Source organism: Melanaphis sacchari, unplaced genomic scaffold (assembly GCF_002803265.2).
Source record: "Melanaphis sacchari strain LSU unplaced genomic scaffold, SCAv2.0 Contig12_pilon_pilon, whole genome shotgun sequence".
NCBI lineage: Eukaryota > Metazoa > Arthropoda > Insecta > Hemiptera > Aphididae > Melanaphis > Melanaphis sacchari.
Window position 1 is genome coordinate 2689339 of NW_020270527.1, and position 16573 is coordinate 2705911.

At 25.7% G+C, this 16573-nt stretch overlaps 1 protein-coding gene across 1 annotated transcript in view; it reads left to right on the top strand.

The window, feature by feature from the left end:
* LOC112591208 overlaps positions 1-16573 on the top strand; it is a 62742-nt gene that overhangs the window by 28347 nt on the left and 17822 nt on the right. The window contains exon 2 of the mRNA XM_025334953.1: positions 7038-7163. Within this exon, the coding sequence (XP_025190738.1) occupies positions 7100-7163 (64 nt within the window). The 5' untranslated portion in view covers positions 7038-7099. The remainder of the gene's footprint in view (positions 1-7037; positions 7164-16573) is intronic.

Consider the following 16573-nt stretch of genomic DNA (forward strand, 5'->3'; position numbering starts at 1 on the left):
ATTGATTTAAGTACTTTAGTGTATGGCTTACCGTACCTATGCAATTTAATGATAAAAAACTTTAAATGAAAAGAATAGTTTTGAAAATTAATTATAGTAATCATATTGTTTTGCATACACGGATAACCAAGGAAAATATTAAATGAATAAATATACTATATTATGTTAATGCATCATATGAATATAATTATTAGGTGTAATTATTTTTGGAATAATATCAATTAGGTAGATACACGTACCTATATATATTCCATTATATTCACATACAATAGCTATTTTATTTATGAATAATAAATTTAAGTATGTATTTATTATAATATAGTATACTCTTTATTGTTTATATATAATATTAAATAAGACATTATAGTATATTTTTGAAAAGATGACCATTATAATAGATGATTTATTATTTCATTATATTAAAATGTAGGTTAAATTTTATCCAGACTTGATATGATACGAATCATTTCATTTTTAAAAATGATAAGATGGTTAGAAAAATTCTTTTAAAAAGTATATAAAAAAAAAAAAATGTAATAATAATAAGTACTTAACTATTTAAAGACAATTGTTAAAAATAAAAGTTGTTGTATTAATTTAATTAAAAAGCACAATGACTTAAACTTTTTTAAATATGCAATACACATAAGTTCAATAGATCACCACGGTGTCTTTAAATTAAAAACAATGATGAACAATTTTTACATTAGAAAAAAGTTTTTTGCATAGTTTGGTGGTTCTGAAGTTGTAAAATTAAAATAATTACTAAATAACTCAATCACTCTATTCACCTTAAAAATTAATATTTAATTTTCAATTTTACTTTATCCTTCAAAAGATGAGAATTAATTGAGATTTACGCTTGTGTCGTCTATACATTAAATTTCTATATACCTACCTCTTTTAAGTTTTAAATGATTAAATGTTTACGACTTCTCAAAAATAGAGTTTGTCTTAAACTATTTGGTGTTGCCTAAGTTTCTATTTTGTATTTTGTGAAAAGTCACATTCTCGTAAATAATATCTCTGTCAAGAGTTTGAAAATGAAGAGAACCAACATGTAATAATTAAAATAACTACAAAAGGAAATAAATATTTGACTACAACACAAGTATTAAGTTAATAAGTTAAGCTGAGAACTTGCTAGTTTATCTATATGTTACAAGTAAAGACTAACCAAAGATATTTAAATATGACTGTGATTTATGGTATGTATAAAAAAAAATATAAAATAAAAATAAAAATGAAAAAAAAAACAATGAAATTAACGAGCTTTACTATTATTACTTAAATAGTCAAATAACATAACACAAAATTAAATCAATAATAACCGTCTTGAGTGGTTCTGTTTTTTTTTCACCATGGCAATTAAATTCAATTGGTTTTTATAATCCTCTTTTAAGAACTTAAACGGTGTTATGTGAAATTGGTTTCTGGAATTTTCCGGAAGTATTGGTTAATTAAATAAAATAGAGAAAATAGATTGCGTGGCCGAAATTACATTTATAGGAATCTACCTCCTATGACCTTTGTGGAATCGTGTGCGATATTACTCTGCCAACTGATTTTCACTTAAGAACAATAGGTCGTATCGTCTGTCCACGGCTTATAAGCGCATTGTTTCCTGGCCAACCTGAGTTGGATATCGTCCAAAGTGTGCCTTTAGTTTTCACAAAAACAGTTCAATTGCATTTTCTGTCACTTGTAGAAAAGGGGAAGGGGATAGCGAGAGAGTTGAGATGGAGACAAAATTAATATATTATACCAAGTTAATGCGAAGAATAATATTAAAGGTTTGTTAAACCATATTATTACGTAATATCGAAATAATATGTCATAGATATTTGGTTTTATAGTTAAGAAATAAAATGATATGTTACATGATAAATTTAATGTAATATGTATAAATGCATAGTGCAGCTGGAGGTTTTGAGAATTTTGGATTAAAATCACACGAAATGTAAAATTTTCTAGGTTTTTTTTTTTTTTAGCAAAATAGTAATGTTTTTTACAATGTATGAATAGTTTTAATTTAAACATAAATATTTTTAACTATCTATAACACAAAAAAATATGAATTACTATTTACATTTTATCAATACATTGAAATTGAAATACTCAAACAATATATTACGAATCTTGAAGTCCAATGAACATTGAGAAAAAAATGTTTCATTGTCATTGGTGATTTAGCACGCTACGTATAAGAACCTACACAAATAAAAATAAAACAAATTATTCTTACATGTAAATTTTGTATTTATTTTTTTTTTTATGAAACAGAAACGATATATGAATTAAAAATTAATAAACATTAATTACGTAATTATGTTACGGTATACTCCACTCAAAATGAGTTGGATGAGTGAATTATATTTTAAATAATTAATCAAAATAACCTGAATTTTAAATATATAAATATATATAATATATGTATATATTGTATTTATATCGGACAAATAATAGTGTATTCAGACATTTTAAAATATAATCTATGTATTACGATACGTAAAAAGTGTATTTATTGCTAAAAATTAATAGGTAACCAAAGTTTTTCTCATATCACATCATTTATTTTAAAATGGCCCTTCTTCTCATAAACAACTTTGTTCGATCGAAAAATACTGTCCCATTTTTCGAATCTAAAAAAGTTAGAGGAGAACTGGAGGAAAACTTATCAAATTCATAAAAGTAAAAATAATAATTTTCTAAATATAAAATCTAATTTATAACTATTTTCAATTTTGTTATTAATTTTCCAAACATTGGCACATGTTTTGAATCAATCAAATTATAACGAGGGCTAACTTTTTTTATCATTAGTATGTTAGTGCTTCTATAATAATGTTGTTCTCTCAAATTAAAAGAAATTTCTTAAAAAATATGCAATCGGTATACTATGAAAATAAATAAATTTTTCGTTATCCTCAATGAAAATATTAGGTTTAGTCTTTTAAACACATACTCTTATAATATAGTTTATACATTTTAGTAATTTATAACAACTATATTAACTTGCACTATATTTATATAATAAACCTACCAGGCAGTGTAGTGTCAACTACAGTAATAACATCATAATATTATAATTAAATTCATGGACCACATTTACTGACAAAATGCATACAATAACTAATATTATGATACAAATAAAGACTGATTATTATTTATATTATTTAGAAATTTTATTTTCTTTTTCTATAATATGTGCAGTAACAGTCAATAGATAATATTATATTTAAGTTTAATCGATTGTTACAACTGAAAATAAAAAGTACTGATACTAAAATACTTAAAGCAGATTGTTGGAATGGATATACTATTAGCTGAAAAAAATGATATTATAACATTATAAATTTCAAAAAATAAAAAAACGATCAAATAGTAAGTTGAACATTGTTAATTCATTCATACATACATTTTTTGGTGAAACAGAATAGTTACTATTTTATTTTTCATCATTTTTGCGCATCTCATTTTACACACCGCTGGGAAATTCGAAGAAAAACTCATTTAATGGTACAATCAATATATTTATTTTAAACCTATAAAGGTGAAGTATGGAACATATAAACCTTTTTTCACACATACTGTGTATACTATGTACTTAACAGAATATCAGCTCCTTGTAGGATCCAGAACGAAAAAACAAATATCACACCGATCAATTTAACTGTTAACTGTATCCAAATAAAATAGACAAGACTGAAGGACATATACTAACATTAAAAAAAAAAAAAACAAGTCATGTTGAATGTTATATATGGAACAGAATAATGTTATAAATAAAAACAATGTCACTGTATCAGACAAAACACATTATCGATGAAATGCATTAGTATTAATTTAAAAACACTTTCAAGCGCATGGTGTTAATGTTCACTATCAGAGGTATTACGAATTTCACTAAAGGATATTTTTTACATAGACACATAGTCAACGTTAAATATTATATGTAAATTATATTGGTGCATATCGTTATAATTGGGCCCACAAACACTTAATTTATTATAATATATCATAATATTTTACGTGAATTGCGTTAAATATTGGAAAATAAATAAATTAGAATATTATGAAAGGTAGTTCCGAAATCAAGTATCAGATAATTATTTGATCATTTAAAATTATTTACAAACTATAATTTATTTAATTTAATTGTATTAAATGTGTTTTAAATTAATAAAACTTAAATTTCAAATGTATAATTTACTTTATAGTTTTAATTTTAATACAAGTTTAAATACATTGCATCATAGAAATAAAGAGTAGTTTCGTTTTATGTTAAATATTTACTATCATTATAGTTGTGATATATTTACTACGTGTTAGCAGATTAGTTTAGATTAACGAAAGAATTATTTCAGCCTTTTCTGTTTTTATTGTTAAATTTTAAAACTATATTTATATTTATTTAACTAATTATAATTATAAAAATGTTTAGTTTAAGTCATGGTTTAATTTATTTACGTCACAATTTCGAATTTATTTTCTGTAATATACTTGCAACAGTTGCAACTCTGTTTAATATATGCATTAAAATAATTATTATTTTTAGGTTAAATGTCAAATTATTTAAATTTGAATCTAATTCATTGGGCAATATTTTAATTTTATATGCTATGATAAGTTTTGGAAATTTACAATAATTTATTTAATAATTTTAAATTTGAATAACGATTCTACTAACTTTGTTCTGTTCAAAGTTGTTTCTAATAGTTTATCATTTTATTTTTTTAAATTTTAAATTAAAAGAATAAAACTTTTTGCAAAAAGCATATTTATTATATATTATAGAGCATAGAAGATATATATATATAATTTTAATTTATAATAGAATGAACGAAATCATACAAAACTTTTGAATAAGATTCTAAATTAAACCTCTAGCTCTGGATTAACTTTACTATTTAATGGAATTTAAATTTCTTTACGAATCAGACCGCCATCATTGTTTAACTACACTAATTATGTCAATGTCAAATGTCAATGAGTTTATTAAATTAAAATATAAATTACATACTCGCAATATTAGAAAAAGTATTTATATCTTACAAAAAATATTAAATTCTAAGCATGAATTTTCAATATAGTATTAATATTCTTATTTTCGTACTACTTTTGTAATTTTTTTTATGTACGAAATGTTTTATTTTTATTCGTTCAAGACTAAATAAAATATAGAGATTTAAAAGTTGAAATCAGTTAATTATCACAATTCTTAAAACCTTCTACGGCTACTTTAAATGGTTAGGAATTTTATTGATTAAGTATTTTCAAAAATTAAATCCAACTATATATTATGGTTTACGAGACAATTTGTTTTTCTTTGAAATAACCTTTCGTGATTTCAATGAAGGCCATCGTAAAAACAAGCGCTTGTCAAACTCTATAGCTAAATACATTGTACAATTAATATTGTTCAATTTATTGTTCTTGAAAACCTTTGTTCTATTATATATTATTATGATATGAATTTTTACTAAAATTTATTGAAAACACATTATTTAAAGCGGGTTTGTAACGTTTTGTTGTAGCAGTTCAAACGTCACGTACAGATACTATCGTTGTTTTATTAATTTTTTTTTAATAGGCTTTAACGACGAAAATTATTAGCCTTGCATATACTATACATACATTTTGGTAAAATATAAAAAAAATGAACAATAGCATATTGGTTATAATAGATGTTTTTAAATTTATTAATAATATTAATTTTGGTTAGAAATACGTATTATAGAATTTTTGAGGTGTTTTCTTTATTGAGAACTTCATCTGTATAGTTGGTCAGATATTAAATGCATTTTGAAATTTTGGACATTCTTAAATTATATCTTTAATAGTTAAAACAACTAGGAATTTGTTGCATGTGGATGCTGAATTTTTACTTCTGAAGTATAAGTGGGTTAAAAAGTTTTGTCCAATTCTTGCTCCTGTGATGGCGATTTTCTGGCATCTTTTTAAATAATAGGGAGTATGCCATTTATTCGTGCTTTTTTAAATATTTTTTAGTTCATTTTTTAATTTATTGTTATTTTATATTACACGTTTACATTGGACTGTCCATTTCAAACTTTTTCATAATCGTGTCTACATGATTAGAATATTTTTTCATTATTATTATTTATTAAGTTATTTATTATGACTTAATTATTATCTTTACATTAATCATTATGGTATTTATTCAAATCAAGTTTATGTTATTCAAATCGATTTTATTGTAGTTAATTACTATTCACTTTAAATACAAAGTGGATTTTGATGTTAGTCTTTATCTTGGTATGTGTATACGAAAGTACTTAAGTATATCAAAATCGATTTGAATTTAATTACTAGAGCAAATGTTACACCATGTTGTAATCAACAAAATATAATATTAATGATATAACGACGAGAAGTTAATAATGACACGTAAATTATTAATACATCTGATAAATAATTAATTTGATATAGCTAATTTCAAGTTTTAAACTGTAATATGTATTTAATACAATATCGAACGTAATTGGGCAGTGATAAAATTTATTGTAACTTAAATATTCCTACGTTTTATTGGAACTTAAAACAATTTTGTTTATTTATTGCATTCTAATAAATATTTGATATTATTTGTCTTTGCCTCTATAACATTTCTTATTAGAACCAAGTCATAAATAGATCGATCTAGTTTCAACCTATCCTATTATTTTTTTTACTACGGACTGAATTATATTCTAGTACTTAAACTCATATTCCAATTGACATGCAGACTGGAATAAAATACACAGACATAAAATACCACAGTTTATATGCATTTTAGTCAACACCAGTTGGAAAGTTCCTTTACTCATTTGAAAACGTGTCTCATCAGCTGTTAATAAAACTTCTTGTGTGCACAAGAGACTAGAAACCGTGATCGTAAAAATCTAAAACCTACCTCTATACATATATTGGTCGGGTGAATAAAATCAATAACACCATTGTCAAATAAAATAAAATCCGTGTAAATATAAGATTTTTATTTTTTTAAGACTACAAATGCTTGTTTTTTTTTGCAGATGACGCTTAGCTGGAAGATTGGACGCAGTATTTTTTCAACAATATACAATGCCACGTAACCATGAAGCCTTTACCGTTTATGATTCATGTACTGCTGATACTGATATTCATAACCGTAAATAATTGTACGTCAACCGTATTTTATTTAAAATACAAAATGATATTATAATTACTCAAACGTCATAATATATATTTTACGTTATAATATTTATTATACACATAATAGTAACATAAAAAAAGAAACGCAGTATTTAAAAATTATAGCTATACTCGCAGTGAATAGAATTAATTTTTTAAATATCATAAAAATTAGTTCACGATAACTTAAACTAGGGTACATATATCGTTTTAAACCATCAATTTAGATTTTTATAATTCTAAAATTCTACAAAATTGAAATTGATAGTTCTAAAATGTCTTAAATGGATTTCTGTTAGGGTTTTTATTTTAATATTTTATTGATTTAAAAAATAATTGTTTAAGTTTTTAATCATCAGAAATAAACACAAGTAAAATATCAATTTTAGGTTTTATCAAAATTTCTATATTCAAATCATTTAAAAATTAAAAGTAATACTTACAAATTCAACTTTGCAGGTTTATTATTTATTGAATTAATCATTTTTTTTTTTTTATATATATTTATTAAGCCTAGATATTAAACTGTCGTAAATGTTATAAGTGGTATTCTATTCAAATATAGAGCCTAGAAAATATATTATATAAGCACCCCAGTGGGAACCAATTCTGATAAAGTCGTATATTATAATAGACTTACAACAGACTATAAGTACTTTATATTATATCTGTTTCTCTTGCGGTATATAATAATACACATGTGTTCTGTGTAGAAATATAAAATAACAATATATGTATAACGTATATTTAAAGACTCTATTAACGTCTAAAATGTATTAAACTATTTCGTTTTAAAATAGACGCTATTTATTTTTATAGAATCGGAAATTTGTATTTAACACGTTTCTACTTTTAATTTATAAGCTATAAGCTATATATTCATATTTATTACAGTAGTACCTATACAACTGTTTGATGTATAACAATATATGAAATAATATGTACCTAATACATAAAATATTCTTGAATAAATATCAGTGACTTATTTAATTTGATTACGATTTTGCTTAAGTTATTTCAGAGTACATAATTTATCGTATTTGTGGTTCAGAATATTACGTACGTTTCTTTGTAATACAATTATTATTTCAGTTTTTTTGATTCATTGAATTAAAATTCTCAAATCCTCGAGGAAAACGGCCGAATTGCACGCATGTAAACAATATTCGGTTTTAAAAGTTTAATTTGTACATAAATATTTAACATGAAACTATAAATTCACCCCTACGAGTCGCATATTACTCGGGTTATTTGCTTTAATTTTACAGAAACAATCACATTTACCATTAAATAATTGTTTTAATCATTTTGTTGCATGGCAATATAATAAAATTTACTTACGTATTATTATGTATACAGATTACATTTACGGTCTCATTAACTACATAATATACCCACCTAAGAACAGATAATGTTGGTTGAAAAATATTTTAACGAAATTACTGGATCGCAAAGCTGATACAGCGGTTATAGGCGTATACTGATACTAAATATATGTATCCGTGTTTTGGTTAAGTACCGATAGTTTTGAAAACGATAGTGCCGTTGTCCGTTCTTGGCAATAATTTATATCATAGCTTACGCCGGAAGAACAGTACTATATCTACCGTTAGCTAAAGTATACGTGTAATAACTTTCCCGTTCCTCCGGTTCTTCCAATTTCTGTAACTGTTATTGCAAAACAACCACCACCTTCATATTTGTTGCCGAGTTCCGTACGGCCTCCACTATTCTTGTGAATTGAAATTCTACCGGTAAATTTCCCATTAGATATGCATTACACTACCACCACAGTAACGGTAGTCCTGTGAATATTTTATAAGCAAACCGATAAAAGCAAAGATAAATAAAATGGTATGAAAGATATGAGAGAACAAGAACAAAAAACACCCGACTGGGAAGGCCACGGAAAATGTTTAGTACATAATGTTTTTTTTATTATTAAACTTCAAGATAAAAAAAAAAAAATAATAAATAAGACCTTATTAATCTTATATAGCTTAGAAGTGAATCCTATTCTTACACTATAATTTCTAATATTTGGTCTAAGAGATATTCAGACCGCGAAATATCTATTTTAAACAACTCATTTTTTTTTGCCACCTTTGTGAATTCCTCACTGGTACATTCAGTGGCTCTGCTGTTCAAGAACGGCTTACTCGTTTAATGATCATTACTGTGTAATATCTGAGCTTAAATTAAATAAAAAAGTAATAAAATACGAAAACTAAATAATGTTGTTTAATAAAAGCTATTTTATTTCTTTAAAGTGGCAAAAATATTTATAACAATAAAATTATTAACAACATAGTAATTGTACAAATTAAAAACATAAGAATACGACTTCAACAAATGTTTTATTGAAGTCATAAAATAAAAAAAATAATAACTTTAAAAAAAAGTTTGTTGGCCCAGAGTAGATTTGAAAATAAAAATAAAAATCTTATTCTTCCACAAAAGTCAAAGGTATAAGACTTTTGCTTACAAAAAATAAAAAGGGACATATAAATACAAAATTAAATTTCTTTAAACAATGTTATTATTAAATAAAGCAACAGGAAAAAGTGTAAATTTAAAAAAGAATAATTCAATTAATTTTCTATTATTTCAGCTCATTTTTATTTGTAAGAATAATAATACACTTTGTACCTCAAAGTTCCCTAAAAATTAATTTTCTATTGTAAATAAATGTCTTAGCTAATCATTGGGTTTACTTACCATCTAATTAATTCATCACAATAAAAAAATAATATTAAAAATTAAAATAATAAATAATCTTTAGTTTAATTTATTGTTAGAATAATATTAAATTAAGTATGTATATATAATAATAAATATTGTATTGATGTAATATATTACAGATCTAGTTTATTATTATAAATGCCTAATTTTCTTAAAAATAATTTTAAAATACACAAACTATAATCGATTTTAAGTCTCTAAATTTTGCATGATTCCAACTATCGTTGATGTATATGCAATAAGCCTAAAAGTGAGTGAAGTTTAAAAAAAAAAAACAAATGTTGTTTTATCTCTTTGCAAATAAATTAGGTTTCTAAAATACCTACGATATATATCGTTGTTTTGTTGTTTTTAATTATATCAAACGATGTAAATGGTATAACAAAATATATATTTATACATTTTAAAAATATTGATTGTTATATAAATAAGGAGTGATTTGTTAAATATAACGCGCCGTATACTGCAGAAACTCGTATAAGACATGTTGTCTAAGACGTTTAGTCTCACGTGGTCCTATTTACGCAAAAATATTCCGGTATCGTTCTCAACTACGGTCGACCATGTGACATTTTGATAAATCGACGAGCGTTAGTTTTTATATATATATATATATATATGTATATATATATGTATATATCATAGTAAAAAAAAACTCGGTAAAAACTCCACTACGACACTATAGGTACCGCCGACGGTTTTCGAAAACGAGCGACGCAAAGCGCGTCATTCCTAGTTCGACGGAAAATCGTTGTCGTTCGATTACCGTGTTTACGAAAATCGGACTTCTCTCGGGACTCAGATTTAGGAACGAAACTCAGACGTGGTATCTATATGATATCTACTGCGATGTGCATTATCATAACCACGGCTAAAGGATATCGTGGTTGCAGGGGTCGTGGCAAGATATTGCGATCGAATATATTCTTATCTTATTAACATAATAACGTAATATATGAACGGATTCTATCCACCAGTGGGTACTCTCATACAGTCATGTGCGGTTACCTGCAGGAGGGACGGATGCGACCCGCTGAAAACGACGCACACGAGCGCACATGGACTACACTTACGCAGTGTCCGAGTGCTTTTAGTAAGTGGAGATGGTTTCGCAGCCATCACTGCAGCGGACAACGGCAGTTATTACATATATCACGATGTATTAAATTATATACTGTTGTTATGTAGAAACCGTTCAGCGACGGATTTTCACAGCCCAAATCGCCGAACGCCGACGCGTCGTGGTAGAAAACGATTTGAATAAATATCGACCCCGCGCAGCCGGTCGCGTGGCCCACGTTCACAGCATAACCCATACCAGGTATAAATCTCTATATATATGTATATAAGACCGCAGTAATGGGATACGTGTGAACGGAAACGCGTGTGAAAACACAAGGGACCGCTGTTGCCTCTATTCTTGCTCCGCCGGTTAGTGACGTGTCGTCATTGTGACCGTAGTAGGTACACACAGAGACACAAGCGCACAATGACAACATGTCGTCGCATTATCGTACGCGCGTGCGTCCCAAAACGAACGGGCGGACGGATGGCACGCCGCACACAATGTTAAAGACCATGATTGATGACGTTCAACCGGAAAGCTCTAATGACAAATGACCATGGCAGAAATTACGGAATGCCCTGGCGACGACGACTACGATGGGGTCAAGTCCTAGCGGATCCTGCTCCTGCAGTAACGCCGTCGTATATAACGTGTCACCGTGTTCGCCGGCAGCAGAGATAGGAGTTTCGTGCCATACGCACTTCACTCAGATATTAGATGGGTATTTGAGATTTTATTGCAGACGTCACGGGATTTGGGCTAACGAAAAAAAAAATTAATTTATATCCTCTCAGAGACGTATGTGCGGTTAATGACGGCACTTCTCGTGCGATACAAATGAATAAAATAATTGCTCGTACGGTTTATCCGTAGATAGTCACATTAAAGTTTCACAATACATTTTCTTCGTTTGACTGTATGTGTGCGCGCGTGTGCTTGTATTTAAGCGACAAATGGAAAACGCGTTAGAGAAAAGGTGATCAGCGATCAGACTATCAAGCGAAGTGTGTTAGTCTCTATACATCGTTCTTTATGTATAATACTACGCAGGTGGGTACGAAATGTCTGCTAAGAAGGTTTTCCAATTTAAGGCTCATGACGCAGTTACCCTTTTGCCATCTCAGATTAGTAAATCTTTACAAATAGTTCTGTTCTATATCGATCAACTTAACGCTCATTTTATAGTTCGCTAAAGTCTTAATAACACTAAGTGACTTTTGTTTGAACATTTTGTTTGGTCTCTTATAATTGACAATAATAATATTATATTGTAATTTAAATATATTTATGTATAAAAAAGTACTAAAAAAAATCGTTATTTTACATTTGAGTATCCAATTTTGAACTATTTTTACTTCAAACATAAAAAAATAAAATTGTGAATAGATAATATATGTATTTTTGATTCTTTCTAATTGCTATAAGAATAAATAATGATAAGTAAAACTTTGTATTATTTTACATCTTTTTTTTTTTACAACAATTTAAAAAATGTTGGCAACATTAATTGAATATGTATATATTGATTTTCGAATGTAGATTTAATGGGTCATTATAATATGTGTTAAATTTTAATTTAATATTATATGACTAATCAAATTGTTTTGTGAAAATCCAGAAAGAGGTTAATGTCTTTTTAAATGACAACAAAAAACAAAATCCATTTAGTTAAAAACTAATGTTGATTAAATATTTGTATTTTTACGTTGTTAATCCAAAAACAAGAAGACTGGCACATGGGTACACAAATAAGTCATACATCATTATAAAACTAAAATATTCTAATATCAATTCTGTAATGATTCAAATATAGTTTATAATTTAAAATAAACTTACAAAAAAAAATAAAAACCAAGGCATTGCTCTGCTGTTTAATAGGTGTCAAGCATAAATCGTTAAATAGTAAGAATTAAAAACCACTCTTGTAGTTAAAGATTTAAGCATTTTTTTCTGTTATAAAACATATACAATGACACAAAACAATTAAAAAAAAAAACACACGCCATTGTTTTTTTTTTTTTTTTTTTTTTTTTTTTTAATTTTTATAATAAATATACAATCTATACAATAATATCATAATAAATATATGTGATGCAGTAATATTAACAGGTGAATTCGGAAGTAAAAAGTCACCCATTAGTGACACTTAACTTGAGTAAAATTTTTTTTTTATTTATCTGATCTTGGTTGGGAAGGAGAAGAGAGAGAGAGAGAGAAATAAAAGAAGTGGAGGAATACGAGTATCGAATAGACTTCACGCCATTGTAAAACCAATACATTCATTGCTCCACTCAGAATTTAAAAAGTAATCAAACAGATTGCTTTTCCGAGAACTTTTAACTATAGTATTTTAACTTTAAGGTATAAACGACCTACAATTAGAAAATTTGATCTGTCGAGAGAAGGATATTGTGAAAATTAATATTTCCTATTTTGTTTTACATAATTTTTTTTTTTTACCCAGACCCGCCTTTTTATTTTAGGTCTATTATTGAAAAATATTTGTTAAAAAAATGTATTTTAATTTATCATTGGATACTGCATTGATAGCCATTGACAGTGGCGTATTTTCAATTTTTTGTGGGGGGGGGGTCTTAATATTAAATATAAGTTTATAATATTATAGTAAAATACATACGAGTTATGATTTAATAATGATATTATTTATATTATATTATATTTTACTATTATTATGAAAATAAATGTCAATTAATAGTTAAACCCAAGTTATTTTTAAAAATATTGTAATACAAACATTAAAAACAAATAATATAAATTAATATTATTTTTTTCTGGGGGTAATCGAGACCCGGGACCCCCCCACCTACCCCCGTAAATACGCTACTGGCCATTGACATAGGTAATTTTCATTTTAAGATTATTATTTATTTATTTTTGTTTTTTAATGTACAATACTGACAGCGTGTACTGTTTATATTTTAAAAATTTTATCAGAAAAAATATAAAATATAATTACTTAAATTCTACTTATTTTTAATCATACTTGAGCATGGGATTATAATCGTTGTAATGATTTAAGTTATGACATAATTTTCAGTTATCCTTCAATAACAATTATTCATATAAACAATTAATCCGAATATAAACCGAATTAAATTACTTAGTTATTTAAATAAGTCTTTAAGTCATATATTTTATTGAATATTTAATAATACAATAAAAATTAAAAAAATATTGATATGTATGTATGTATAGAATATGTTCACTAAAATTATCTATTTATCATTGAAGAATTGATATAGTTTTTATTAAAATAAATTCGACGTATTATAAATTAATTCACATTTATTATGGTTGTATAAATGTTTTGAGCGTGTAACACGGAAAAGTGATAGTGTTCAATATTTCTACTTTTAAACATCATTAGTGTTTTTGGTGTTTATTTGTGGGCATAGTTGTAATAATTAATCATTACCAGTCAGAAGATCAAACACTGCAATAATTCATCATATTACAATTTATTCTATTAATCGTACACTTCAAAAAATCATTTAATTTATACCATAATACGAGTATTATTGCTTATAATTATTTAAATGACTTATTAAATATATTATATAAACTAATAACTATTAATTAAATAGTTTAAAATACCTATATTGCTTTGATAATCGGAAATCCTTGGATAGGTACTTTGTACTAGAGGCTCATAGCCAAATTAATAAATATAAATCACTTATGAGTCTTGAAATATTTCAAAATATTTTTTAGTTAACTGCAGCGAATGGTTTGTATAATACATTTTACATAATGTTCAAATATGTTCTTTAAATATTTACTTTCATGCACACATATTATGTATGAAGGAATATTTTCATAGCTTTAAATTTTAAAAACTAAAATTAGATCTTCAATAAGCCAACGATATCTGGAAAAAATGTATTTCTTTGTTAGTTGACGATGACATCATTCAATTCCTAAACAAAGGCGATATTATTAATATATTGGGATCTTTCAAAAATAAATTAAAAACTAATATTTTAATAATAATTTATCAATATATATAATATTGGAACGTGAGACGATTTTTTGTCAAGTCATCTTTGAAGTTCTACGGGACCGATTTTCATGATTTTTTATTTTTTTAAATAAAAGTGTTCGGTGTGTAGATTAGCCAAATCTAATGAGTGCCTCTCATTTTCTAATTATGGAAATTTTATTATTGTATAATTAAGTACGTCATTTTAACGAATGCAGTGGCTCAGAATTTGTATGACCTAGGGGCTAAGTTATATCAAAAACCCATAGTTGAGAGGAGGGGTAAGTGATGTCACACCAGCCCCCCAATTGAGAAATATGACATTCTTTTTTGCAAATCTTTTACGCTCTATTTATACGTATTTGATTACACAGTAAGAAAATTTGAATACTATTAGTTTTGTGAGGATCACGATATAACTTCTGGAGAAAAGTAAGAATGACATAAAAAAAAAACTAAAAGCTTACCAAAGAAGATTAAGGTGTTATCATAAAATCAGATATTTATGATATAATAATAGGTATAATGATAGTAAACAACAACTAACTTAGGTACAGATTAGGTACTACTAAGGACAACATTAGTAACATAAAAGATATATGCCAAACAGTGTATATAATAGAAAAATACCCAAAAAACTTGCCAGTTTTTTTTATTTTTCAAAGAGATTCTAAAATTCCCATTCAGATTTTATATTTTTCAAAGAGCTTAGATAATTCCCAATCAATTTTTATTTAATTTCTTATCAGGTTTTATATTTTCCAAAGAGCTTAGATAATTCTCAATCCATTTTTATTTAATTCATTATCGGAATTTATATTTTACAAAGAAGTTATAACAATAATTCTAATCAATTTTTTAATTTTCCAAAGAGCTTATAAAATTCCAATCTATTTTTATATTTTTCAAAGAGATTAGATAATTCTCAATTAATTTTTATTTATTTCCTTATCGGATTTTATATTTTCCAAAGAAGTTATAAAATTTCTAATCAATTTTTTTATTTTCCAAATAGATTATAAAATCGCAATCAATTTTTATATTTCCAAAGAGCTTAGATAATTCCCAATCAAATTTTATTTAATTCCTTATCAGATTATATATTTTTCAAAGAGGTTATAAAATTTCTAATTAAATTTTATATTTTCCAAAGAGCTTAGATAATTTTCAATTAATTTTTATTTAATTCATTATCGGAATTTATATTTTCCAAAGAGGATATAAAAATTCTAATTAATTTTTTAATTATTCAAAGAGCTTATAAAATGCCTATCTATTTTTATATTTTTCAAAGAGATTAGATAATTCTCAATTAATTTTTATTTTATTCTTTATCAGATTTTATATTTTTCAAAGAGGTTATAAAATTTCTAATCAAATTTTATATTTTCCAAAGAGCTTAGATAATTTTCAATCAATTTTTATTTAATTCATTATCGGAATTTATATTTTCCAAAGAGGATATAAAATTTCTAATTAATTTTTATATTTTCCAAAGAGGTTATAATATTTCTAATCAATTTTTATATTTTCCAAAGATATTATAAAATCTCAATCAATTTTTATATTTCCAAAGAGCTTAGATACTT